Source organism: Trematomus bernacchii, unplaced genomic scaffold (genome assembly GCF_902827165.1).
Source record: "Trematomus bernacchii unplaced genomic scaffold, fTreBer1.1, whole genome shotgun sequence".
Lineage (NCBI taxonomy): Eukaryota > Metazoa > Chordata > Actinopteri > Perciformes > Nototheniidae > Trematomus > Trematomus bernacchii.
Window position 1 is genome coordinate 2,694,944 of NW_022987524.1, and position 27,871 is coordinate 2,722,814.

Here is a 27,871-nt window from a genome sequence, read left to right on the forward strand (position 1 = left end):
ACACCTTCACTCTCAGAATATGTAGCACATGACCTTGGCTCAGGCGCTTTAATTCATTCTGCTGCAGTTTTGAGGGCAGCCCCGCAGGCGACGCTGCATCCCCCCCCCTCCCCCCACCCACACGACCCCAGGCTATCTGTCTGACAGTCAGCAATTAGAACTTCAGCAGTAACTACCCCAGAGCCTCATTACCAGTTCATTAAATCTGGTCTATCAGGAATTATCAGGAGGAACACCGGAGGAGAGTGGCAGCAGAGCTTTCGTTCGAGTGACTCCCCAAACTTCTGATCATGCTCCATCTCTGAGCCTTTGTTTCCCATGCTGAAGACTAACGACCTAAATATTAAATCAATGGGACACATGACCTCCCAGCATGACCAGGAAGCAAACAGAGACATGTTTCACAATCATAATATACAGTTTTTATTCCAAAGAGCAGCGTGTACCAGCGGAAGCTTATACACATTCAAATTCAAACAGCAAAAGGTTAAAATCCTCCATAATTTAAATACATCTCGGAAAAATAACACCCATTTATTTATCCTTAAAACAGGTAATAAAAGCTACAAAATGACTAGAGATCTATGCAGAGAGATAAAAAGATAGAAAAGTCAGAGTGGACTCCATCTGCTCCTCCTCTTCATCATGGCTGCACCTTCAGGTGAACTTATATGTGGGCCTGTCAAGGAAACTCACTGTGGGGGGGGCAAGTCTTCTGAATGTGATGAAAAGGTGTCATTCACAGTAAGGCAGGATTCTTCATATCAAAACACAATATGCTGTCTACATCACTATATACTCAGTATATAGTACATACTGTGGACATATGCAGAATCAAAGTGGATCATTAGGAAGCATCATGTGACATGCAAACAGAATCAATCAAATGTCAATGGAAGTCACAATATTGACTAGTGTGTAATATGTGTAAATATCATTCTGCAGGAAGTATTGTGGAGCTGCAGAGATCCAGATCCATATTCTACTGACTAAACAAAACATCTGTATTTGGTACAGATCCTCTTCAATCATAAGAATAATGGATCTGTGTGTGTGTGTGTGTGTGTGTGTGTGTGTGTGTGTGTGTGTGTGTGTGTGTGTGTGTGTGTGTGTGTGTGTGTGTGTGTGTGTGTGTGTGTGTGTGTGTGTGTGTGTGTGTGTGTGTGTGTTTCAGGGCTATAAAGGATATGAGTCGTAGTCCAGCTTCTGGGTGAGGACTCCGGTCAGGATGAACTCAGCGTTGTGGACGTCTGGAACAGAGACAGCAGAGACACAACTTCACACACAATGCTGCTGACCATGTGCTCTGCCACACACTACCAATGACAGTGTGTGTGTGAGCAGCTGTGCTTCTACTCCATAAAGGCATAGTGTGCATGCCCACCATTACTTCCTCTTATATGCGCACTGCAAATACCAGTGCTCCTGCCGGTAACACTACTTAAGGCAGGGGTGTCAAACATGTACAAGTTTCAGAGAAGACATTACCTGCAGCTTTCACATCTTTGATGTATTTTGTATGTATACATTTGATAAATTAGCAAGGCAAGGGAGAAGTTAACCTTCTTCTTTAATAGTTCCCACTTTAGCTTGTATGGTGGTGTGTCAGGATTACTACACAGAGGGTTCCTGCAGGTTTCGCCAACTCAAATGTAAGACTTTTTAAGACCACTTTGAATAGAATTTAAGACCTATTTCACGGCAAGAAAGTATGAAGGCAAATTGCTATGAAAGAAGAAATACGTCCCATAATTACTTACAAAGTAAATGTATTCATGTTCAACATAAGAACAATGACTGAACATAACAGCATAACAGTCCAGAACTGTGTGAGCGTGTTAGACAAAAAGTGTGTGTGTGTGTGTGTGTGTGTGTGTGTGTGTGTGTGTGTGTGTGTGTGTGTGTGTATGTTCGGGCTGTGCAATTAATCGTATTTTAATCGCAATTACGATTTTGGCCTGCCACAATTACGAAAACAACATAATCGAAAAAAAACTATTATTTAGCTTTGCTAGGTTGTGACAGTGCACTGCAACATATTTGATCTAATTTATTTTGGTCTCATTTATTTGTATTTATCATATTTATATATGTTTAGTAGCTTGGGGAAGTGCGCTCCAAAATATTTGATGATCTTGTTTATTGGTATTTATTATTTTGATATTATTTATTTAAATATATCATTTATTTAATTTATTTTTGTATTGGTTTTTCAGTTGAATTATACGTTCAGGGTAATCAACAGTTAACAAGATACTGTTCAAATTATTATTTGTTTTAAAGTTCAATAAATGGATGTTTTCAAAGTCAAGGAATAATCTTATTTAATAATCGTGATATCAATTATTGACCAAAATAATCGTGATTATGATTTTTTGAGTGTGTGTGTGTGTGTGTGTGTGTGTGTGAGTCTTACCAATGTTTTTCAAGAAGTACTCTCTACAGAGGTGCAGGTCGTTGTCGCAGGAGATTAAGATGATCTCTGGGAGGTTCTGAACAACACACCAACGTGGAGTTTGTGAATAAAAGAAGTCCAATAATCTTTATGAATAAAATGCTTATTACTATATTATTATATTCTACCTTATATGAAAATGAAATGCATTATCATGATTCCTTTATAACATCCCTACCACCCAGTGGCTGTAAGGACTTTATATCATGTGATGAAAGTGTGAGCACCTTGTTCTGTTTGTGCTCCATGATCTTCCTGTAGGACGGCTGTTTGGCCAGCAGCTTCCCTCCTGCACTCTCCAGGATGGGCTTCATGGTGCTGAGGCTGGGGCACATTCCCGGGGTGAGGTAGAAATACTTCCCCTGCACCCCCATCAGACAGACAGACAGACAGATGGTGGAGGACAGGGACACACTCATTAGAACCAATCCACGCCCATCAAAGCATTCCCCACTGTATTTCAACTCTGGAGTAACCAGACCAACGGCAGACTTGATGTCTCACCTTGAAGAGCGGTGCATTGTGGGCCCTCTTCAGTGAATCTTCCAGACTGAAGCCAAACAACACCTCTGCCTCTGCATCCCTCAGGGTGTAGCTATGCTCATCTACAACACACACAAACTTTTTTTGTTACATCTCATACATCCTTATTCTTTTCAGTAAGAACATGTGTAGCCTTAATGTAAAAACATACCCACAAACTTCTGGCTCCTCCAGCTCTCCTCCAGCCACTCGGGGCTGACGATGTGTTTCACCACAGACATGGCGCTGAGGAACTTGACGGTGCGAGTCACCTTACAGGCCACCAGGTGAGAGACCTTCTCACTGCCGTCTGCTACCTCCCCCCCTAAAGCATGTAACCTCTGCAGGGGGAGAGAAGACACACACCAGCAAACACAGAGAGCAGTTAGCAGCAGGAGACAGAGGAGATAATGCTAAAAGGAAATATCACTTTCTTTCTGCAAGTCTTCTGAATCCTGACCCACCCCGTTACAGCTTTACCTTATTTTGCTTATTCTGTTTAGGATACAGTTTGTTTAATGAAACCATTCAGTTGATCACTTGTACTTGACTTGTATATGACTTGTGACTGATTAAACCCATATCATTTTGTTATAAAATCGCATCTGGATATTCCTATCTTTATAAAACAAGTGTCAATTGGCAGATGTGTGGATCAGAGAGATCGCACTCTCATTGGTTGAGGCTCATGCTTTATCAGCTGGGAGAACTGTGTCTCCACTGACCGCACATTGTCTGACGGAGCTAGCTGGCTAGTGCTGCCATCCAGTGGAGACTCAGACAAAAGGTTTCCTCCCCTCTTACACACACACTGACCTACAACAGGCTCTAGATGTTTAACAGCAAACTGTAAGGTCAGCATCCTGTCTGAAGGTCACTGTCTTTAAACAGCTGTGTGAAGTCTCATGCTTATTTAAATACATGTGGTTTGTGTGTGTGTGTGCGCTTGCATGTTTGTGTGTGTGTGTCCAGCCGACCTTACCTTTGTGTATTGCTGCACTTGTGCCGGCTCAAAGCCTGTGAACATGACCCGGGGAGTGGACTCTAGAGGAAGCTTCTTATTGGGCGACTGGATGTCCTCCAGCCTGCACACACACCATTGGACTTTTAGCCACAAAATGACACATCGTAACACGGTAGTCTGCAAAGCTCCAACTGTGTGTGTGTGTGTGTGTGTGTGTGTGTGTGTGTGTGTGTGTGTGTGTGTGTGTGTGTGTGTGTGTGTGTGATACAGAGTGCACTGACCTGGCCTTCTTGTTGGCGGGCTGGCTGCTGGAATCGCTCATCTTCTGCTTGTGGAGCAGCTGCAGGCTCTACACAGCACACATCAGGACAGAACCACACTCGGATGAGCCAACATACACACTCAAACAAGCAGTGCAGCATCTACTAGGGCTGCTCGATTATGGCAAAAATCATAATCTCGATTATTTGGATCAATAATTGATATCACGATTATTAAAAACGATTATCCATTTACTTTGAAAACATCCATTTATTGAAAAAGAAAATGTGAACAGTATGTTTTTAACAGTCGATTACCCTGAACCTTAAGTATAATTCAACTGAAAAACCAATAAAAAAAAAAGAAAAAAAGAAAAAATCGTTTTATTTCGATGATGTTGTTTTCATAATCGTTGCAAGCCAAAATCGTAATTGCGATTAAAATACGATTAATTGAGCAGCCCTAGCATCTACCATCCACTGTTTGCTCTTTTCTTTCTGTGCTGACATGTATCACATTGAGATCAATGTGATACAGAGCATTGCATCACATCAAAGAAGAAGTAGGCAATAGTGTAAAACACCTCATCATAGACTTGCAATTCATAAAGGGTAAATAGAATGATTTAGGGTAGCATTACAAAAAAATCATTCTAATGTCGTTGAACTTGATAAAAGCCATTTTATTTTGTATTTTTCTTTTAATTATTCTCCAAAAACCCAGCCTGATTGGACTGTAAGGCTGCTCCTGTGTGAATGAATGTGCAGCAACAAGGCAAACACAAAGAGTCAAATGGTCAGACTCACCGCCACAGCCTCAGGAGACACTTTGATTGGCGCTCTCCAGGCGCCTGCAGAGGGAAACACACAGAGGTCAATGCAGATCATAATCTTTCCTGAGATAGAATATTCACAAAATGTAGACATACATACATTTTACTGCAAGTCCATACACTTTAAAAGCACCGATTACAGGGTTGATCCACAAGGAGCAGTGCTGTTATTAAAGGAACACACTCCAACAGAGGAGTGTGTGTGTGATAACTGCCTCGCTTATTGTAAGATGACCCAGATATTATCTTTAAGGAGTGTGAAATAAGGCCTGCAGGATTTGTGAAGAAAGAAAGTATTCAAGATTTTGGAGAAACCGGCTCGAGATCGCTAGAATTTGAAAATACACAACCGGAAAACATCTGCCACTTCCTTACAGAGCCCCTTCTCCAACACACACGAACGCGCACATGACCAATGAGGGCACGAGATAAGTTAGTGCACAGATGGAAGGCTGACAGGCAGGTAGGCCATCCAGTTATTTTAGCCGGGCCGGCTGATTGGTCGTGCTTTTTACAGTACTACGGCTTCCACAGATGACTTTTTTTATGGATTTTTTATCAAAGCACTTAAGATATTTATTGCTATTGGGATGTTAAGAGCATTCCATGAAATATAACAAAAAGTGTATCTCGAGCCGGTTTCTCAAACTTACCTACCCTACCTTTAAGTGTGCAAAAGATGATGGCGTTTTTCAACAACAAAAAATATTGAAATAATAAAACACACCCAAGCAAACCCTAGAACAAAGGTAACATTAATAAATGCAAGCCTTTTTTGGGTAGATTTCTGAATTTTCAGTGACTAAATAAATAAAATAGGTAGGCCCAGGCTAGCTCACAAAAATGCTTGACATTACTTTGACAAAGTGACCTTTCGGTTTTTTTATTTCCCTATTATTTTACCATTTGCCAATTTCTCCATTAAAATAACACTCATTATCCAAGATAAAATGTGTGTGTATATGTTTATGACTGTATCCATTTACTCACCCAGCAGGTTCTGGACCAGCTGTGTGTTGGGCACCAGGGGCTCGGGGTGTGTGTACATGCAGTATCTGCTGTGCTGGACCTGCCGCAGGGCTTCAAAGTTGCCAAGCAGGATGTCACACAGCCACTGCGCGTTCACACACGGGATCTTCCACTCCTTAGCCTTCTCATATTTCAGCCCACTGGGTCTGAGGAGAGATCAGCAAGATGACCATATGACTCACACTGTTCTGCTAATAAGTGCTACACAACACATAGGTTTTGCCTTCTTACATTTAGCAGTCCTTTATCACTTATTAAAGTAACAAAATCAAACTCAACGGCAGCGGGGACATTTCTATCCAGGTATTTGTTTGTCTTTTTACAAAGTTAGGAAAGGACAGTTTGAGGTAAGCTTGCTGTATCCTTATGGATGAAATAAGTTAGCCCAGTCTCCTAACTCAGTGGTTCCCAACCTTTTTGGTCTGGTGTACCCCTTGAGCTGGTCTCCATTCTATAAGTACCCTTTCACTCATCTGTGATGATTCGCCTGATTCAACATGTTGAATCGGCCGCGGGAGGTGTGAAAAGGTGCCGTAAAATCGGGTTGGTGTGTAGCCAGCTTTAAGCCCCTGAGCCTGTTTTTCAGGTTTCAGGCTCGAAAATGACCATATCTTCACTTCTAAAAGGGGTAAATTAATCATCTTTTTTCTCAAAGCAATGATAAACCTGTGAGTTGGATGTAGAAAAGTCAGAATCAATATAGATTTTTTTATTTGAAAGTAAATTCAGATTGAACATAGTAAAAAAATGTAAATTATAGTTTCCGTCCAAAAAAAAATACATGACTTATAGTGAAAACTACCCTTGAATGATGGGATAGTAGACTAAAAGCTTTAGGAATCCAAACTATAACATATAATAAGTACCCTGTATCAAGATTGATGCAAAACAAGTGACATTTGACCTTTTTAGAGAGGTTTAGAAAAAATGAACCACCTCTGGGGTCATTTGGGTGGATTTGCCATATCTCTGGAACCCATTGGTCGACTTTTGAACCATTAGAGCCAATAGAATCGAGAGGGAAGTTCCTAAATCCACCTACACGTTACCATTGAGGAGTGAGAGTGATACGAACGCAGTTTGCCCAAAACCGAAAGCTATGTTATGCTCTGAAAACTAGACTTATTGCCATAAATATGATGATGGATTATCAGTAATCATTTCAAAGGGACACAGAGACATTGGATTAACCTTCAGCAGCGTTTATATGCATTTTAATGCCATTGAACACAACCTTTGATCAGAAAACAACAAAGGTAAGACGTATTTTCCGTTTTGGCTACGTAAAGTGAAGTGTGTGTTCTCTTTGCTGGCTTTCGCTGCCCTGAGTCTTGATATCTTGGTTATGCAGATCCGATGAAGTATAACATTTGTATACCGTGAGTTATGTGCTAAGTGCGTTAGCACTCTTTCGCTTAGTGGTAATTCAGAGGCTTGACGTTAGACTTGTGTTTTGTTTCGTTAAAAACGGTTCATATCGTCAGGTAGCTGAGTTTCTCCCCGTTAAGTGGGTATGACACATTCATAGTTTGTTAAATGTTAAGAAGCATTTCAACTTGACACTTACACTTATTGTCAGTGAAATTAATAATAGCAGTTTCCACATCTGTTGTTAAGACTAGAGCTTTTGAAGGAGATTTGAGGTTGCTTGTCTTTCATAATCTTTGATAGTTCTGGGGGCAGGACACCAGGCTTATGAACATTGATTTAGTGTTTGTTTTTGTGGAAATATATTGCAATCCCCAATTCTTCCCCAGGATCAAACCCCCGGCTGGGAACCACTGTCCTAACACAGTTGGCAACAAGTGATAAATAAACTCTGGGGGAGGACACACGTAAATGGTCAACCACCAACTACGGATGGACGGGTACCCAGAGCCCAGGTATCAGCTGGGTATCGACTGAAAAGTATGATCAGAGCTACAATTGACACCTGCAGCAACCCCCCCCCCCACCCTCACTCTTTGCAGATGAGGACGGTGTTACTGCGACATAGATATCCTGTGTATCTGGCACCAGCCAGGTAGGCCATCAGCTTCAGGTCGTCCCTGTCGGCGTCCACAAAACCCGTCACTGAGATTATCTGATGGAGAGGACAGGCAGACAGCATCAGAGACATACAATAGTAATATACATAAGACACTGAAAATGGCAGAAATGAGCAGAAAGTGAAATAATAAATTTGTATTACTTATTGTCTTAGCCTACAATGCCAAAAAGAAAAAAGGCACTTCCTTGTGTTGGTACATACAGTATACCATCAGATAACACTCATGAATGACAGCAGCAGACATGTGTCGGCTGGACCTACGTGCTGAGAGCAGGGTTTGGCCCCAGGGGGGAAGGCGAAGGGCAGATGTAACGTTCGATGAGGAGGAACCATCCTCTTCCTCTTCAGGACGGTGTTGAGCCAGTGGGCAGTTACACAGCGCTTCCCCTCTCTGAGAGCCTGCCACAGAAAACAGCATAATCATCAACGACACGGACAAAGATGGACAAAAGGTTGCTAGCGTGAACTGTGGACTCGCCGGAGCATCGCAGCGGGGGTAGTACGCAGGCTACTGTCCCGCAGCTGCTGCCTCTCTGTTGGACTCCAGTACTGCACATTACTGACGAGACGTTTCTCAGTGAAACATTCAGGGCTTTTCAGAAAACATCCGGGGCTTGAGCCCAAGTAGCCACCCCCTAGCGCCGCCACTGTCATCGATTAACGTCTGAAACTTCTATGTGTTTTAAAAACTCTGGACGGCTAACATCTCGCTGTTACTTAGCCGCCTTTAGCTTAGTAGTGGTGATATTTGCGACCGTGATGTAGATTATTTATAGCCTAACGCAGAAATGTGTGAGACACAGAGCTCATTTCCTGCAATTATTTATTTTGGGTCTGCCTACAGAAAAAGTCATCACTGCACCACTCTATTAATGCACAATTAATGTACACATTACATTGAAGGAAATTCTCTCGGGAATCGGGTTACATTAATGCAGAGTTTCTGGACAATTTAGACTTTTTGCACATTACACATTCAGTGTTTCCCCTAGGTTTACTGCCTTGGTGCTTTGATATTGTTATTGTTATCGTACAGTAACAAAGTATTTGTACATTAAAAAGTAATACAGTACAGTGTTACACTGTACTGTATTACTTTTATTCAAACTGTATTCCCTTCTTATCATGTAGCCTACACTTCTTCCTTTCATTGATACATTGAAATCACCTGACTACAGCATATAACATACCTGCAACCCTGTGCTGCTTCTCTCTGCCTCACCCTCTATTGCTGGAGGCAGCTCCACCTCATCTGATCTCTGATATGAAAGCAATCGTGTTATGATCATATTGAGCTATTGGTGTGAGTCTAACATTAAACAAGCAGTCTGCTTGTCATACATTGCTGACGATACATTTTAAGAGGCAATTTGTTGAGTCACTGCCGCTAAATGCCGGTAGCATCAAGCTAGCAAATCCTGCATTAGCCTCACATCAACAGGTGTAGACAGAACATCCAATTATCCTGAGCTAATTTACTGAATAAACCAACTCACATCTCCTGTCTTTTTTTTCACCCAACTCATTAGACTATTCTTCTGCTGGCGTTTCATTGTTGTTTTCTGTCAAATTCAATACTGTAGTTCAAAACCGCGGTACCTGCTCACCATCTGTGAGCTATTTTTAGAATGCGCACGCTACGTTCGTTGTCGCGCGCATCCGGGAAGGCTGTGTGTCCTTCTCCTCCGTGACGATAACGGCTTGAGGTTAAAAAAAAAAATAATAAACGAATTTGAAACTGGGGGGGGGGGGGGGGGGACACACACACACAAACGGGCAGACAGCAGAGCTCGGGGCAATAATGCAGATTTGTTTGACTTTTTTTACACTTTGTTGTTCTCCTCCTTTTGTGTGTGTGTGTGTGTGTGTGTGTGTGTGTGTGTGTGTGTGTGTGTGTGTGTGTGTGTGTGTGTGTGTGTGTGTGTGTCCTTCAGAAACAGAGCGGAGGGAGAATGAGAATACGCAAAGCAGTGGACACTGAAACATGCACATACATTGGATAAATAACATAGGCGTTTAGTTTATTTAATAAAAGAGCACATGTTCAATGTGAAAAGTGACCGTAGATAGATTACTTCAGTTGCAATTTGGTGCTATATATATATTATTTTTTAATAAAAATAAATAAAAAAACACCTTGAATTTCAGGCCAAGACAATGGTAGGGGAAACACTGACATTATTCATACCATGTACATTCTTTAAACTTTGTTGTATAGCTCTTTTGTGTTTAAAAAATATATTCAACAAATATCACCAGATTGTTTTCTCTTACTATGTTTACTGTGACTGGTATGCACCTAAACACCAAGAAAAACTCCTTGTTTGTAAAAAGAGTTTGGGATTCTGATTGGTTCGGACGGTCTGCAGTGTTTAACAGTGGTAGAGTTCTGATAGCACACATTACCTGAACATACATGCTGCTGACTTGACTCTCACACAGCAGGTGTGTGCAGCGGCTGGTCAGGGTGGGGTCTACAGCACCCCCACATGCCTGGATCACCTGAGGAAGGGGTTAGGCAAACATGAAATAATCCACAGCAGAATTGATTTTTTTTCTCCATCTTTGCTTATTGGCACTATTTTAAACACATGTTAGATGCATTAATGTCTTACTCTCTTCCATGTAGCAAGGAGTTGTTTGTCAGCCATCTGTTCTGGGTAGTCAGCAATAGCAAACACACAGCCGAGCAGGAAGCCATCCTGTGGAACTGAGAGTTGGAATAGAAAGAAAGTACACAAGTGAATCTGCAGGTCCAGGAAAACCAGGTCAGGACCTTTTAAAGGACTTGCACTGAGCACGGAGTTTTGGTCACGCAAGTCGAAGGGAAGATTTTAAAAACCCTGCCCGACAACTAGTGCTGCCTTCGACTAAGATTTTGTTCTAGTTGACCAAGAGTCCTCAATTCATGCAATTAGTTGACTAATTGTTGCACGTATATCATATATTATGATTATTAATATTATGTATAAATGTTTTCTCCCAAAATGGTTTCATGGTATAAATTAAATGTACATGTAGAAAGCGAATGAGAGCACAGAGTCACAGCGCGGACGGAGTTAAGAATTCTTAATGTTTGTTGGAACAAGCAGCGAGGACACACACGGAACATTTAGGTCTAGATACTAAATACTACACAGGAAACGGAAACACTGAAAATATGAGCGTCGTCATCATGAAATTAAAGATTTAATTTCTCGTTTTATGAGGTCAGAATGATTATATATTATAGGTCTATATACCGTATTTTCCGGACTATAAGTCATGTTTTTTTTAGCTGTCTGGCTGGTCCTGTGACTTATACTCCGAAGCGACTTATATATTGTATTTTGTCTGACTGCGTTCAAACTACGGCCAATAGATGGCACTGTATACAATCGTGACAAGCCGGCTCGGCTAAAATAATTGGATGACCTACCTGCCTGTCAGCCTTCCATCTGTGCACAAACTTATCTCGTGCCCTCATTGGTCATGTGCGCGTTTGTGTGTGTTGGAGGAGGGGCTCTGTGAGGAAGTGGCAGATTTTCTCCGGTTGTGTATTTTCAAATTCTAGCGATCTCAAGCTGGTTTCTCCAAAATTACCTACCCCACCTTTAACGACACATTTTTTAATAAGAGCGACTTATACACAAGTGCGACTTATAGTCCGGAAAATACGGGATGTTGATACAAAGCTAGGCTGCTGCCTGACTCATTGCTGCGGGTATGATTAAGCTCTTTGTTTTCGAATGATGCCCACACTCTGGAAGCTGCGCTCCGATGGCGTTGATGTGGAGGAGACGTTTTGCCTGCGGAGTTTGCATTTCACCTTTACACGCTCAGAAGGATCCCAAACTTTGGACATCCTGCCCGACAAAATTAACTGAATGACCTGGCACAGCTCTGAAGGAAGTCTGAGGGGGTTTCCGGCTTACGTGTCAAAGCACACGCAGCGCACAAATTGACTTTTTCTCCTTTTAAAAAAAAATGTATGCTTGGATTAAATAGACTAATTAAAAAAATGTTTGTCAAAGATTTCTTTCGCCGACTAACGTTTAGTCGACTAATCTCACTTTCTCCTTCTCCGCTGAGAGTTGCACTTGCACATTATTCATCATGCACTCACAAAATATAAATGGTGAAGAGTAAGCCAGCATTTACATTTTCCTTGAAACATTTTTAGTGAGTGAGGTTTTGTGGTGTGAACAAAACTCGAGATTCATTTAAAGACCGCTGTCAAGAATTCTTCATGTTAAGACGCAAAGTGCTTTCAAAAGGTGTAGGGAGCATTTACTGCTTCAGGTTTAGACCTAGTGGAGCAGACCTACCCAGTGCAGGTGCTACGGAGACGCCACGCTCACTCACGAAAGGTCCTGCTGCAGCCATTCTTCAACGCAGATCAAGCACATTGCATCACTGCCACCAAGCCAGGTCGCAAAGGAGCTAATGATGGGCCCATCGCAATTCACACTGCCGTTGGATGGGCTTTGCAAGGTGGGGAAGAATGTGCGCCAAAACAGACCTCAGTGCAGCAATGCCTTATCTCCCCAGTTACAAGCGCTGAGGACCCCCCGGTCCACAAGCAGAGTGTCGAACACTGGCCAAAGACGCCTGAGCTTGCAACCATTGCTGGTTCAACGGACATAAAGGGCTCATTAGAGATCTGCGGTTTTACAGCAGCAGAGCCAACAATCTGCATCCTTGATACTCACAAGCAGTACGTTCTATACACAACCTTAATGGAAGTGAAGGGGAACTCTAAACCGCTTGGATATGTGTCGTCTGGCGTGGCCGACCGTGACCCCATCATGCCAAACTATCTTCTCATGGGGCAGCGGAATGCAACCCTGCCTCAAGCAGAGGTCTTAGTAAAAGGTAAAGTCTACAAGAGACCAGTTGGTGGTGGCGAAGTCCATAGGGACTTGGCTTGGCAACTGGAAGGTCACCAGTTCAAGTCCCGGCAAGACCAAGGTGAGGTGAGACCGAGGTGTCCCTGAGCAAGGCACCGTTCCCTACACTGCTCCCCGGGCGCCGTTCATAATGGAAGCCCACTGCTCCTGACACTAGAATGGGTCAAATGCAGAGAAACCATGTCGTTACATAGTACTGAACTTAACTTACAGTAACTTTTTTAAGTTGCGGGTTTGATTCAGCTTCCTGACATCAAGGACGATACCACAGGCACTTTCCTGTTTTGCACGTTTGCTGCACAAATGTGGGGGGGGGCGTGTCAATAATTATTCATGTTGTACCGTACGTAACCATCCATGCTCTGGAAGTAAAGACATTTAATTCTATCTGATGACTCTGTGCTCTCTGACCGGAGCCCTGCCCACAACCCCAGTTTAAAGGGGTCCAATACCCAACAACTGCATAAAGATTGGACTTGACAATTAACTTTAGCCTGTTGTTAGTGAAAAGTGATACTTCAGACCTGCTTTTAATCTGTAATACATTTTGTGTTTTATATATTTTAAGTGTGTTGTTTTAATGATGTTTTTATGAAGTTTTACTCTGTAAAGTGTCTGTGAGTTTCTAGAAAAGCGTTCTATAAATAAAATGTATTATTGTTATTGTTATGACTCACTTTCTTGACCAGGCTCGTGTCCGAACAGCTGGGAGATGTGTGGAGTCTGCTGTAGCTGCGGCTGCAGGGCAGTCTGCTGCTGGTTCTGCTGGGTCAGCTGGTTCTGCTGCTGCAGAGCCTGCTGCTGCTGATGGTTCTGGAGGTGCTGCTGCTGCTGCATCTGCTGCATGTGTTGCTGCTGCTGCAGGAAATGCTGCTGCTGTTGCTGCTGCTGCTGTTGCTGTAGCTGCTGATGATTCTGCTGCTGCTGCTGCTGCTGCTGCTGCTGTAACATCTGCATGCGTTGCTGTTGTTGGAACTGCTGCAGCTGCTGTTGCAGAGCCTGTTGCTGCTGCAGCTGCTGCAACCCAGGCCGGAGGAGCTGCTGGGGCCGGAGCTGCTGCTGGGAGAACGCATGTTGTTGTTGTTGTTGTTGCTGCTGCTGCTGCTGCTGTTGTTGTTGTTGTTGTTGCTGCGTAATCATCTGCTGTTGGTGAATTTGCTGCTGCTGTTGTTGCAAAAACTGTTGCTGCTGTTGGGGTAACTGTGCAAACCCTTGTTGTGGGACCTGTGGCTGTTGCTGCTGTTGGTGGTGTAGCTGCATCATTTGATGCTGCTGCTGCTGGAGGTGCATTATGGGATGTTGCGGTTGCTGTGGTAACTGTTGCTGCTCAGCTGCCTGGTGTGACTGTTGCAGTAACTGCTGCTGCTCTGCTGTAAGGGGCTGGCCGGCCAGTTTAGACGGGAAGAGAAGAGGGTTGGTACTGTTTGGGGTTTGAGCATGGCTCTGATTGGTCTGTTGCTCCAATGGCTTTGTCTGATTGGCTGTCAGATTCTGGATGATCTGCAACAGAGGAGGACAAGGGAGAATTAGCAATGTAGAAAGGTCCCTATAGGCACGTTCACGCCGCAGTACTTTTCCCACTTTAGTTCCGATATAGTTCCGAAATGTCACGTTCACACCAAAAAGAGCCGGAACTAAAATGAGTTCATGAGAACCTTTTTACCCCCTTTTCCGTCCCTGCTAGAGAGCAGGGACTTTCGTGGGAGAAAAAGGTTCCTATGTCTGATTGGCTGGGGGGATTGCAAACCACGCCCCGTAAAACTCCCAAAAAGTTTTGTGAAGCCGCCATTTTATTATCTTCGCATTAGCATTATTAGCATTAGCATTCGCCCAGTGCACAAACGCAGAGAGACTAACTTATGGCAACACAAAAGAAAACATGGGAGCGGTGGAGATGAGGAGGTGTCGGCGTTCTGGCGATTTACTCGGAAGGCTTCAGTAGAAGCTGCTGGGAGTCCCAGCAGCTTCTACTGAAGCCAGTCCCCAACTCCGGGGACTTCCGGCCGGGGACTCCGGGTGGCAGTATACGCCGTGAAGTTGTTTGCGGCCTGCCAGTAAACCCAAAGCAGAAGAAGAAGAAGTGACGTCAGCGGCTCATTTGCCTAATCCTCCCCCAGGGACTTATTCCGGTGTGAACGCGATCTGTACTTAGTTCATGAGAACTAAAGAGTTCTGATGAACTAAGTTCTGATGAACCTTTGTGGGAAAAGTACTGCAGTGTGAAAGCGCCTAATGATATCAGTGTGGTAATTTGGTGTCATTGTTTGTTTACATTCATTAATTGTACAATTACAGCAGGCAGGGATTTTCTTACATGTGCTACGTTGGCAGGTCGATTGGCTGGCTGCATGTCAGAGTTGTTGGTTATGTTGCGGAGGGTTCTAGCAGCTGGGCTCCACCCAGGGACGCCCTCTGGAACTGGTACACCTAAATATCAGACAGAGGTGAAACGTTAATTTACAGGATACTGGGTTAGAAATATGTAATGCCTTCAATTAAAAAGTCCTGCCATTGATCCCATTAACATTCTGGAATAGGAGGTGGAGGAAGTGGAGAAATCTGCCAGTAGACTGGACTGAAAAACGAGCTCCACTTCAAAGACATTCATCACAAAATCTGACATCATGGTCTGACAGAGTGAGGCCTCTTTGAGCTGTCAATGTTACTTCATGATGTAGCAGGGCTTTAAATGCACATGGGGATGAAGGGCTGTATGTAGGAGGAAGTGTTTAGCCTGTGGATGGTCTAGAGCAGTGGTTCTCAAACTTTTTTCAATAATGTACCCCCTTTGAAAAAAATGTTTTGCCAAGTACCCCCTGATCAGCGCAAAAACTATTTGTTAGGGGGAAAAAGCCTATATAAAGAGATACAGTACAGCGCTGCACCATCGGTGTCTGATTTATTAAAACAACAACCTTGTAACTGAGAAACACTTAAATGCTACATTTCAAATGTTTACAATCCATCACTAAATTCATGGCAAACCAATTTGAACATCATGCAATAACACTGAGACGACATTAGTTGCATTGAACTGATCTTTTTAATAAGTTGTACTAACAATATAGTGAGAAACATGGGCTTGTGCTTCACTGAGGATCTTTGTCATTCTCAGTGACAGGGAGGCAACTGCAGTTATTACACTTCACGTTTTGAAATATGTGTAACTGTTCATATAAAACCCACACTGCTCAAACTTTGTTACTTTTCCTAAAATTGGTATATTTATTTATTAATTTTGGGGCGTGGGGAATGAAGAGAAAAAATGTATATGAGCATTTATACCTATAACCGCCAGACGGGATTTTGACCACTCATATAAACATATGCATAATGCTGCGCTATACTTTGCAGCCACACCCTGTTGCCAAGCAACGCTTTTTGTTTAGGTGTCCTTTGATAAGCAGGCAGTCATATCATTAGCTAGAACTAGCTAGATCTGATCGATATGGACATAAACGCGAGTGAAGTCTAATCTGACAGCAGAGAGAGAGATCAGCTGCTGCTGACGGAGACACACGCAGCTCTACATGATCACCTGCAGCAGTGAGCGGAGCAAAACACACACTAAGAGTTAGAACATCACACTTAGCTATTTGATCTACTCTGGAACTAGCTAAACTAGTTATAAATATGTTTATTCTTTACTGTCGGGTCACTTATTACAGGTTCTTCAGCGAGCTGCCTGAGCCTGATACTGACGGGCTGTCAGGAGAGGGAGAGGAAAAGAGAGCACCCCGTTTATTTTTCCCATTTTATTATTCAGAATTACTGTAAACTTTTGAATAAAGTAGTTAATCTACTATTAGTAGTTTGTTTAAATGTATTACTTATTTAGTTTTTTTCATTAACATAAAATAAATCTCACGTACCCCCTGCAGTACTCCAACGTACCCCCATTTGAGAACCACTGGTGTAGACTGACCTGGCTGTATGGCGTGAGTGATAGCGGTGGCAGCAGCAGAGCGAGCCTCAGCAGGCGTAGCAGCTGCGCTGCCGGGGACCGGAGGCACAGTGGCACACAGGTTGATCAGCCCGCTGCCTGTGGACGGCGCTGGTTCTTTGTTGCCAGGTGGCCCCCCTCGCCGCCTGGCTGTGCCGCTGGAAATAGGGGGCGTCGGGGTGACAACCTCTGCAGGGGTCCAGTTCAGGTTGGGGCCTTCCTTTTCTGTGGAGGAGTCGGAGTCGGAGTCGTCGAACATGCGCTCGCTGCGGCGGTCAGCTTTACGGGGGGAGCTCGGGGAGACGGAGTTCAGTCTTTTGGGTCCCGGCCGTCGGCGGGGGCTGGAATCCTCACCAGACGAGCCGCCACTAGACATCCTGGAACGCCGGGGGCTGAAGCTTCCGTCTGAATGGTAGCGCTGGTCATATGAGTCAGCTTCACTGTCCTCCTCCTCAGGCTCTATGTACGTGAGTCTGGGATGATAGAGCAACTCATCCTTCCTGATTTTTTCTGTGAAGGAGGAAAAAGGAGAGTTGTCACAATTATTGTTCATCATTTCAAGTCTTGTAGTGTTCAGCTGCCAAAGCACTGCAGATTGAAATGAGCTTTAAAGATCTCCTATCATGCTATTTTTAGGCATATATTATGGGTCTCAGATATATAAAAATATATAAAAACATGTCTATGATGTGTTTTGCTGAAAATACCAAACAGATAGGAGAGATTTCTAAAATAGAAATCCCTTCTATCCCTCTATTCCAGCCCTGTTAGAGAAACGCAGATTGTGGGTCCTTAGCTAGAAAAAAGAAAAAAGAGGAGGCGGAGCTAATGCCTGCTCACAATTACCGGGCAGCTACAGTTAAATTCTGCCGTGATTAAACGCCATCATGTTCCAAACTACTTCAAGGATTATTTCTGAAACAGTATGGAGCTCAAACTCTTTTTCTCTCTCAGGTTTACCACAAGGTGAGTTCCTTTTTTTATTTCCTGCTTTTTTACACACTCTCTCCAGTACAGGTTAGCTCTGAGTGTTAGCGATGCTTGCTAATGTAAACAAAGACCATATTACGTCCAAAACACATCAGGCATTGTTTCTGATAGCAACTTTCTGATAGTGCCGTGGGTCCGCATGTCCAATCTGACGTAAATCACGTCATATTGGACATGCGGACCCGCGGCAAATCTGGATCAGCTCCGTTGTACCCCCGTTTTTAGAGATTTGGGTACGGAGGAAAAGAGAGTGTGTTTTCTTTTCTGACACTATGTGAGTTCCCTGATACACCGGGGACACATATTTATGTATAAAAGACATCAAAAAGTGCATTTTGCATGATAGGTCCCCTTTAAGCTATAGTCAGGCATATAGCATATTCTCCCTTTTTTAGATTCATGTATTTTAATGCATGGTCCTGGTTCAAAAAAGACATAAATATATAAGTTTAAATATATTAATAGACTGGATTATACTTGATAAAAGTGATGACTAGCAACATTATGTTGAAAATATATATGTATATATTTGCATTTTAAGTTCACTTGTTCTTGCACCTTTAAAATAAAAGGATGTGTCCTTATACCTTTAGACTGAAAGGCCATTTTTTATATATATATTTTTAGTTTATTTTATTAAATCTTTGAATTCTGTAATAGAAAAGTAATCATATTAAAGGTTTGGACGGTTGGTGGTTCAAAACAAGCAACCCGAGTACATGACCTTGGGAAGTGGGAAACTATAACAGGCATATCATCGAATCTTTGAATGAATGCATTGATACAGCAGACACAACATTACCATCACCTTTAACAGAATGTGTGATCCAGTCTGGGGTGACAATCTTGATGCCCGGGTGTTTCAGGGCACACTCAAACTTGGCCTGAAAGACGAGAAATATACAACCACTGAGTGCCTACATTAGCACTTGCATAGGCGCATCTACAAAAACAGGTTTCTTACAACACATTAGTTTTCTTACAGAACCTGAGCCAACAATAAGACCAGTATTTCTATGACAGACATTCTTAGCAATAACATGCATGGTGGATATGGCAAAATGGTAGAGTACACAGAGCTGGACCTTACCCCCTTCGGTTCCTTCACTACTAAGTGGGTGACCTTCTTGTTGAGGTTAAGTTGACATGCTCCTCCATAAAAGGTTACGTAAGCCCAGAACGCATTGAGATCATCTGGAAGCTACACACACACACACACACACACACACACACACACACACACACACACACACACACACACACACACACACACACACACACACACACACACACACACACACACACACACACACACACACACACACACACACACACACACACACACACACACACACACACACACACACACACACACACACACACACACACACACACACACACACACACACACACACACACACACACACACACACACACACACACACACACACACACACACACACACACACACACACACACACAGGTGGTGAAGTCTTTCAAAAGTAACTCCTGTCAGGTCAGCAAAAGGCCACAGTTACCAAATATAAGTTTAGCTTTTTCAAAATAATGTTGAAGAATAGACAACATTTATCAACCTTTGTGAAATCCATGTCTTAACTAGAATAATTAAAGTGTCTCACACACACAACTCACACTGTTACACACACTTACCCGAGGAAGACAAGCCGTCACACCAAAGAATATCTGTCCTGATTCTGGGGAGAACCCTGTAACACTGGTGCTCATAGTTAGGGAGAAAAAAAAACATTTCTTTGGGCGAATAAATCCTATTTTTTTTAATATCTGGAATCCTAAACATTATTTTTCTCTAGTCATCGCCACTGTTACTTTACATTTTTAAATGACACCACTTGGAGGTATTTTGGACTCGATGGTGGAAGGATACGGTAACAGGTCTCCACATCTGACCGAGAGGATCACCCAGGATGGCTGGAAAACATAGATTAAAGCAAGTTGATATGAACTGCTTTCACTTTGTTACACTATTTTAAAGTGTTTTTTTAAAGATGTTTTTAGTTAGAGGTCTGAAATAAGGTCTGTGGTTAACACTAGATTAAAAGATGTTGTTCTACAACATAAAATCTGTCAGTCAATACCACACTGCTGAATGCCCTAAGATTCTAAGTGTTATAAAAATGGCGGGTGCAGACAAGTGTCTAAATGAGACAAAAAAACATAACGCTGAACATAAGCCGCCTTCAGCTTAGAATCAGAATCGGTTTTATTACAAAGTAGGCTTACACATACGAGGAATTGGCTTTGGTATATGTATGTATGTATGTATGTATGTATGTATGTATGTATGTATGTATGTATATTAGCTGTGGTGACGTGAAGTCATGCCACCATGATGTAGTTCCTTTATAGCCTCACGCAATATTAGAAAACCCAATGTAAAAATCCCATTGTTTTTTTACGAGGGAGCCTTGCAATGCTAACTTCCGGATCTGCGTACAGAAACATGTCATCACTGCATGGCTCTAGAGCGGTACATCCAAAAAGAAAACCAAGCTTAACTTTGTTTAGTATGAACACACTGTGGCACAGGCCTTACCTTGACCACAGGCAGGTCAAACACCTCTCTGGACTCGCCCACCTCGGGGTTGTCCCCGTCCTCTGCGATGATGTGAGTGGCCAAAGCATTGTAGGACACCTCCTTCCCCTTCCCCGCCTTCAGCAGCTGCACCACCTGAAACACCGGCACACAGTTCAGTTAAGATCATCTCACTCCAGACTGCAGCCCAGACTGGCTTCAACAATGACATCAACATCAGAGCTGCAACCATTAGATGAAGGAATTGAACATGTATTCAGCCTCTCAAACATGGAGACTTCCTGCTTCTCTCTGTTTTGAAAAGGTTATTATCTTTTGGTTCTTTAAAACAAGATATATAAAGACATCCCCTTGGACTGGGATGGACATGTTTCACTACTTTTTTAAATGGTTTAGTCCAACAGTTAATCGAGAAAAATATTCAGCAGATAAATAACTTATACAAAATCTTCTTTATTAGCAGACTTAACTAACCGTTTAAAGAGTGGCCAAAGATCAACAACATGAAATGAAGAGAGTATGAGAGGAGGCAATTGCCGAGTACAGTTAATAGCAATATTTTGGAATAAACAAGTCACTAGTACAGAGCTGCGGTTCAGTGAGCTCTTCTATAAACACACAACATGCTGCTGTGAACAATAAGCATTAAGCAAGGAGAAGTCTCTCTTTTGGGATCATTTAGTTGACCTTTTCCCAAATGATTTCCCCCCGCGTACTTATAAGACCAGAAAAAATGATTTGATAGAAGCTTGAATACAGTAAATGTCAAACATATGTGTTTATTATATCTTATTGGTAATGTTTAAAATGTTTAGCTCTTAATGCTTATGTGTAATACATGAACTCTCTACAATTAAAGATGTGTGCCGTTTAGTGGCTGGGCCCCTGCTCTAAAGCTTAGGAAAGCCATTTCCATCTCAATTATGTTTTATGATTGTACTTGTAATAACAACAAAATGTTTCACTGAATTAATAGATCTGGGAACGGAGCGCTCTGGGGGGGTCCAACGGGGCCGTGGAGTCGCCTATACGGTCATTCGTTTTCATAGCCCCGCCTCTCCCCCGCGGGGTTGCTATCGTGCTCCAGTCGCTACTGACCATGCTACAGTTCTTTGTGCAACATCTACAGGAGCTCCTCCTTGAATTCAGATTATTTATCTTTATCTCGATATGGACATAAACGCGAGTGAAGTCTAATCTGACAGGACGGAGACACGCAGCTCCTGCCGCTGTGATGCAGCGGGAGCAAAACACACACTTCAAGTCAGATCATCACCCTTAGCTATTTTAATTACCTCTCAAACTACCTAAACTAGTTATAAATATGTTCATTTTTACTGTCGGGTCACTCATTACAGGATCAGCTGCTGCATGAGACAGACACTGACGCTGTCAGAAGAGAGGAAAAAGAGACAGGCTCCGTGTATTTGATGATTATATATCATTATATCGTCGTTATTCATTTGTTTTAAAGCTCAATAAATAACAATGAAGACCTTTGACCGGCACTTTTATAATTTTGTCTGGAAGATTTAAACTTTAACACACGCTGACCGGCGAAAAACTCTGCCCGGTTCCCTCGGCCCCCACCGCGGAGAATACACAGAAGTGCAGCCATGACAACCATTCTTCTTCGCTGCTTTTGTGGAGGAAGTTGCTGCTTTTGTGGAGGAAGTTACAGCGCCACGTACAGGTTCGGCATATGTACTGCAGCTTTTCCAGCGTTTGGATGTAAACGGAGCCGTCTCGTGGAGCTTGACACAATCCGGTGTATATTGCGTGGGGACGGAAGGTTTTTTGCGGTTGCATTTGCGTTACTCCGATGCGTTTTGCCGTATTTGTCCTCGTGGAGCCGGGGCCTGAAGCTGTGGTGGAGAGGCCACTGAACAGGCTGTTGTCCATCATGGATAACCCAGGGTTTCCCACACATAGACTTTACTTGGGCGGGCCGCCCAGGTATATTAACGGCCGCCCAAGTATTTTTCGCGACCCATTTAGTTTTTTTTTTTAAGTTTGAACGTTTTTTTTTAATGTATTGTGAACACAACGCTGCGCAAATGTGGGTCTGCCTCACACAGGGTGACTGGCTGTCTACATGATGTGGCCTGCCCACATGGCCACTGTCATACAGATCATAAATCAAAGCCCTTGATTGGTCTCTGTGTGTCATTCAAGCTCGGGATAACCTCAGCTCAGGTGAGGTAAAGGACTCTCTGAGTGTTTAGATAGTTAACTTAGTCTAAGTTCTCAGTGGTGGTTTGGTCACCATTTATGTAAACACATATTTCCATTTGAGGGGGTAGTGACCAGTGTTGGGCAAGTTACTTCCAAAATGTAATATATTACATATGACTTATTACTGTCTTTTTTAAGTAATAAGTTACATTACAATATTACTGTCTCTGAAATGTAATGAGTTACACTACTTTTATATTACTTTTGAGTTACTTTCACCAAAATAACCGCAAAAGAATGGCTAGGTATTTTAAATGCTAAAATGTAGTTTAGTGCAGCAACTGTGTAGGCCCTTAAGGCTACTAACAACTTTTATTACAAGGCTTAGTTGAATACTCGATTCTGATTGGTCAATTCCGTTGCTAAGGAGGATCAAGAAAGAGAAAGTAAAAGAGGTTAAAAGACGGAGCGCTGGACGTCAGATAAATGAACAGAAGAAGGCAGAGAGGAAGTAAACACTAACAGGAACACGGTATGGGCTCTGCAGAGTTTAGGGACTTGTTAGTGGATCAGAAACTGTAAACAGAGTTGGACAGTGCTGCCGTAAAGTTGTTGTTGTCGCAGTTCCAGCTGTTGGATATATAAACCAGTTTCAGTGTTTTTTCATATTGGATATGGTATGTTATTGGTTATGGCCATGATTTTATGATTATTGAAATGTATACAGTTCGGTTTCATATGGGTGTTTCCATAGATCTAGTCTCTTTATCTTCCCCTCAAAATGCACCAGATTGATGCATTTAACTCCCAAAAAAAAACTATAGGGCTATCACTATGGGCAGCAATGCTGTAAATATTGACAAAAGCTGGTAGTTGCCTGGCTGGGTGTATAATTTCCGGCCTGACTTATTGTCTCGGTCCGGCCCTGGCTGTACCTGTTCGCTCTGCCATCGCGTGAAGGGTCTGCTCACAAGCGACCAACAGAAAGGTTAATGTTGTTATCCCCCCCAATTAAGCCCACCAATCCTCTCCACCTGCAGCTGCACAGACAGAAGCTCCTTCTCCAACAGACTGCTGCAGCTCCGCTGTCACACGGACCGATACAGGAAAACATTCCTGCCTACTGCCATAACTCTGTACAACAAATCACCTCTTGCTGGCAGAGAACTCTCTGCTCCATAGTTTCTCTTGGCATAAAACCACATTGTACATTTTACATTTAAATAATCTGTTCAATATTTAATATTAATATTCCTTCTGTCATATATTTATGTATATATATATATTTGTATATATAATACCTTGTATTCAACATGTATTTTTTTTTCAACTTTCTTGTTTATTTCTAGTCTTTGAATTTGTATTGTATGCCTTGTCTTTTTATGCTGCTGCAACACAACAATTCCCCAAATTGGGATCAATAAAGTACCATATTATCTTATTTTAGTCACTATTTGGCAGGAAGTGCAGCTCCGTGCCACAGGTCACCAGCACAACGAGGGAACGAGTAGTGACACATGCGCAATAAGGACGCACAATTGAGCAAGATGTTGATGGTCACAGGTTGATGCAGAATAACACCGAGCCTAATCCTGAGCACCTAGCTGTTCCATCAGAGCCGGATCAGCAGACATGCTGAGCACTCTTGCTTTACAGAAAACAAACTAATACATGCCAGCTTTTTCTGTGAAAGATCAACCAAAGGCATTAGGCTAGCAGCTAATCATCTGTGCAACTACGAAACTCATAGCTAAGGAGCCGCATGAAAGTGTAGTGCTGGGTGATTAAGCCTCTTGACATAATATTCAGTGAAGTCGGGTTTCAGGAGCACAATCTCACATATAAATTACTGGATACTATAGGGATCACCCAGTACTGTATGTGAGGGTCCAAAGAGCAACTTCACTCATTTAGCATGTCAGCTAGTTAGCTTGCTGGTTAGCTTCTCCTGGAGCACATCATTTGGATTGAATGCTGCTAGCAACTTAGCATGCTAAACAATTTAGCTACAAGAAGCTATCGTTTTTGTGTCCAGAGCCTCACCTTCTCGTCAATGTCCCCTACCACGTAGAATTTGACATCTTTGAAAAGTTCGTCGGAAACCTTATTTTCTTCTTCAGACATGATTTCCCATGAATGTCATAAGAATATTTATAAAAAACCCAGTCAAAAGCTTAAAAGAGAAAAAAGTCTGTTATGTTACGGCAGCTGGGTTAGAGCGTACAGTAAACCGGAGACTCTAGCGCCAAATCGCTGAGCGCGCCTTGGACTACTACATTCTGAAATGCGTAGGGGGGTTTATGATATATTATCCTTCGTACAAACGTGTATTTTGTCCTTTATTGCTCTCCAATCCATTATATCGCAGCCTCTAAGTCTGCCTAGAAAGGATACGATGAAGAGCGCTGATAAAACAGATTTACAGGGTCGAATTGTTTATTTAAGAGACATTAATCACCCTGTCATATGAAAGTTTATGTTTTTATCCAAACATGTAACCTAGATTATTTTAATCAGACAGTGAAGTGAGGACATTTTACATTTTTTGTGTTTTGTTTAAAACTTTAAGTCATAGTGAAGCCATCAAAAAAGGCTTTGATGATGCTGTCCATATTGTATAACTCTGTTTTCAAATGTATATTTCTTGATTGACATTTTTTTTTTCTTTCAATGTGCGTTGAATATAAGTTTTTCTAAAAGGAACAGTGTATATTGCAAATGTAAATGAATACTGTAAAAAAAATCTGTAAATGTCTGTTATATTCTTATAATAACCTTGTCTTGACTCTTGTGTAATAACATTTTGAATACTAGTGTTTAAATGAATAAAAAGTCAGGGTTAAATGTCCATAGTTGCGGTCGAATAATCCAAAAATCAGCTCCTAAATTCTAACCCTATCGTCTATTCCTTGACCTCTGAGTGAAACGTCATGGGGTTAAGGGATAGTGGATAGGAGAAATCAAAAGGATTTAGGAGAAGAGACTGCGGTACTTTAGAGAATCCGACTGCACTTTCACTATCCGACGTGTTTATGATGCGCCAGCGGACGTCATAAATGTGCGTGTGGGGAAACTATGGAAACTACAGTGTTCTATACAGCGGACTACAACATGGATGTATAATAAGAACGAGGGACTACTGTAAACTCATCTAGAGACTCTGCACCGTGCTCTGATGCTGTTATGCTTTATGAACGTGGACAACAGAGAAACATATTCTTCATGACCAAAGTTGGAATTGAAATAAAAAAGGAAAGTGAAACTTATGCTCGTCACCCTCTCCCTCCGGTCCACATTAATACAAATGATCCCAATACGTATGATTGTATGAAAATATCTTAAAATCAATACAAATGTATTTATTATAAACGTTAGTCCTTAACATCTATCACTGTGTATATCACCATTCAAACATCTTTTAAAAGTTGAACAAACCCCACACAGCTCAGTAAAGACTGTGAAATGTTGACTTTATTTGATCATTTCAGTAAAAACTAACGTTCATATTTCTCTTTTTGATTATAATACTGATGAACGTTCAAAACAAAGCACTTTGGCAACTTACCACATACGTTTTAAAATGCTTAATAAGCACCGTAACTTTCATGATATCATTTCTCGTTCATTATCGGTTGTTTCCGTGAACGGCCGACTGTTGTGTGACGGCAAATGCCGCGGCCGCAAGGCATTGTGGGGCAGCATTTTCTCCTCTCCTTTAGGTTAGGGAGGTCCAGTGGTTCCTAAGCTAAAGGAGGTTATAAAGGAAGTTTGAAACCTCCTTTCCTTTCATTTCGAGAATTCGAACGGCACTTATCATGGCTGCCACTGAGGGACTTCCGGGTCATTTCACTCCGTTAGGAAGGTTCCTAAGCTAAATGGACTATTCGACCGCAACCCATGGGTGTTTCTCAATCGCGAGTAAAGCTGCTTCAGAGCCACTATTTCAAGCATACTACGTCATCGAGTGCCGCCGAAGTACTGTTCCAATCTCCAGCATACTTGGAAATCTACCGAGCCCGGCGTACTCCGTTTGGAGAAATATCGAGGCTGCACATGAGTAGACTCCGCGGTCTTAAAATCCCCACAATGCTTTGCGCACGGACCAATTTCCCCAAATCTGTGGCGGAAGATGTAAGGCGGGGCCTCTCATATGACGCACACCTGCACACTTGCTAGCCTGTTCCACTCTTCGTTTTCCGAATGTCAGGAAGTATTCTTGACTCGCTTCTGAAGCAAGATGCTCGGCAGACATGTGCTACCAAGCAAGCGTACTCGCGATTGAGAAACACCCCATGGCTCTTACCCAGGGTTGCAAAGGGGCGGAACATTTCCGGTACATTTCCGGTAAGTTTCCGGTAAATTTAAAAATAAAATAAATAAAAAGTTAAGCTGGGGAATTTTGGAAATATTCCATATTGGAAACCTTCCATGGGAATAATGGGAATTTATGGGAACTAACTTGGAATTGAGGGTAATGTAATGTAATTGTATCATATCCAAGCATAAATATAAACATTTTGTTTTGTCATAAGAAAACATCAATGCAAAATGATTTTGTGTTAAAAAACATGACATTTCAACAGATTTATTTGTAAGTAGAACAGAACAAGTTTTAATTATTTTATTGAACAATTATTTGTTTCATTGAAGAACAAACACATGAATGTTGAGTTAAATATTACTCATCCCCTCAACACCACTTATTCAAAAATGCACCCCCCATCCAAAAATCCCAACAAGAAATCATCTGTGCATGTGATGGAGGAATGCACAGTGCCTGTAGGGGGTGTGGTCTCAATAGCCATGCAGTAAGCAGTGTGCTATGTGCATGTGATTGAGGAATGGCATGGATATTCAAGTGTACTTGAATGGCATCTGTTTTTTTTAGTCAAGATTATGCTAAAATATACTTTCCCCAAATATATTTAAGTTCCCTATGAAGAGCCAACCTTCCATTTTGAACATTCCTAGTTTATTCCCGTTTATTCCCTTAAATTCCCGTTCATTCCCATGGAAAGTTTCCATCTTTGAAAATTCCCGGAATTTTGCAACCCTACTCTTACCATTTACATCACTCTTGTAGGCTCTACACAAACAGCCAAACCACATTATTATTGATTTTTAGGTTTTAGCTAAGTAACAGTTTTAAGAGAGTATGTTTCATGTGAACACAATATATTTTATTC

General features: G+C 42.2%; 1 protein-coding gene across 2 annotated transcripts; it reads right to left on the reverse strand.

Annotated features, from left to right (window-relative positions):
• Nucleotides 1-399: 399 nt before the first annotated feature.
• Nucleotides 400-24,927, reverse strand: paxip1 (PAX interacting (with transcription-activation domain) protein 1). Of its 2 annotated transcripts, none has more exons than XM_034119400.1 (23): nucleotides 24,729-24,927; nucleotides 20,511-20,645; nucleotides 19,842-19,885; nucleotides 19,607-19,670; nucleotides 19,026-19,136; nucleotides 18,744-18,819; nucleotides 16,928-17,455; nucleotides 15,317-15,429; nucleotides 13,680-14,502; nucleotides 10,729-10,823; nucleotides 10,520-10,615; nucleotides 8,375-8,512; nucleotides 8,025-8,146; nucleotides 6,025-6,209; nucleotides 5,009-5,052; nucleotides 4,223-4,290; nucleotides 3,960-4,062; nucleotides 3,150-3,318; nucleotides 2,960-3,060; nucleotides 2,683-2,817; nucleotides 2,417-2,492; nucleotides 1,190-1,250; nucleotides 400-673 (listed from the first exon to the last, which is right to left on the reverse strand). In XM_034119400.1, exons 1-23 carry the CDS (start codon nucleotides 24,807-24,809, stop codon nucleotides 658-660), a joined length of 3,384 nt encoding a protein of 1,127 aa, XP_033975291.1. In that variant the 5' UTR covers nucleotides 24,810-24,927; the 3' UTR covers nucleotides 400-657. The 2 variants fall into 2 exon arrangements, with proteins under 2 accessions (XP_033975291.1, XP_033975282.1); XM_034119391.1 differs by having other exon boundaries at nucleotides 2,960-3,063.
• Between the last annotated feature and the right edge of the window lie 2,944 nt (nucleotides 24,928-27,871).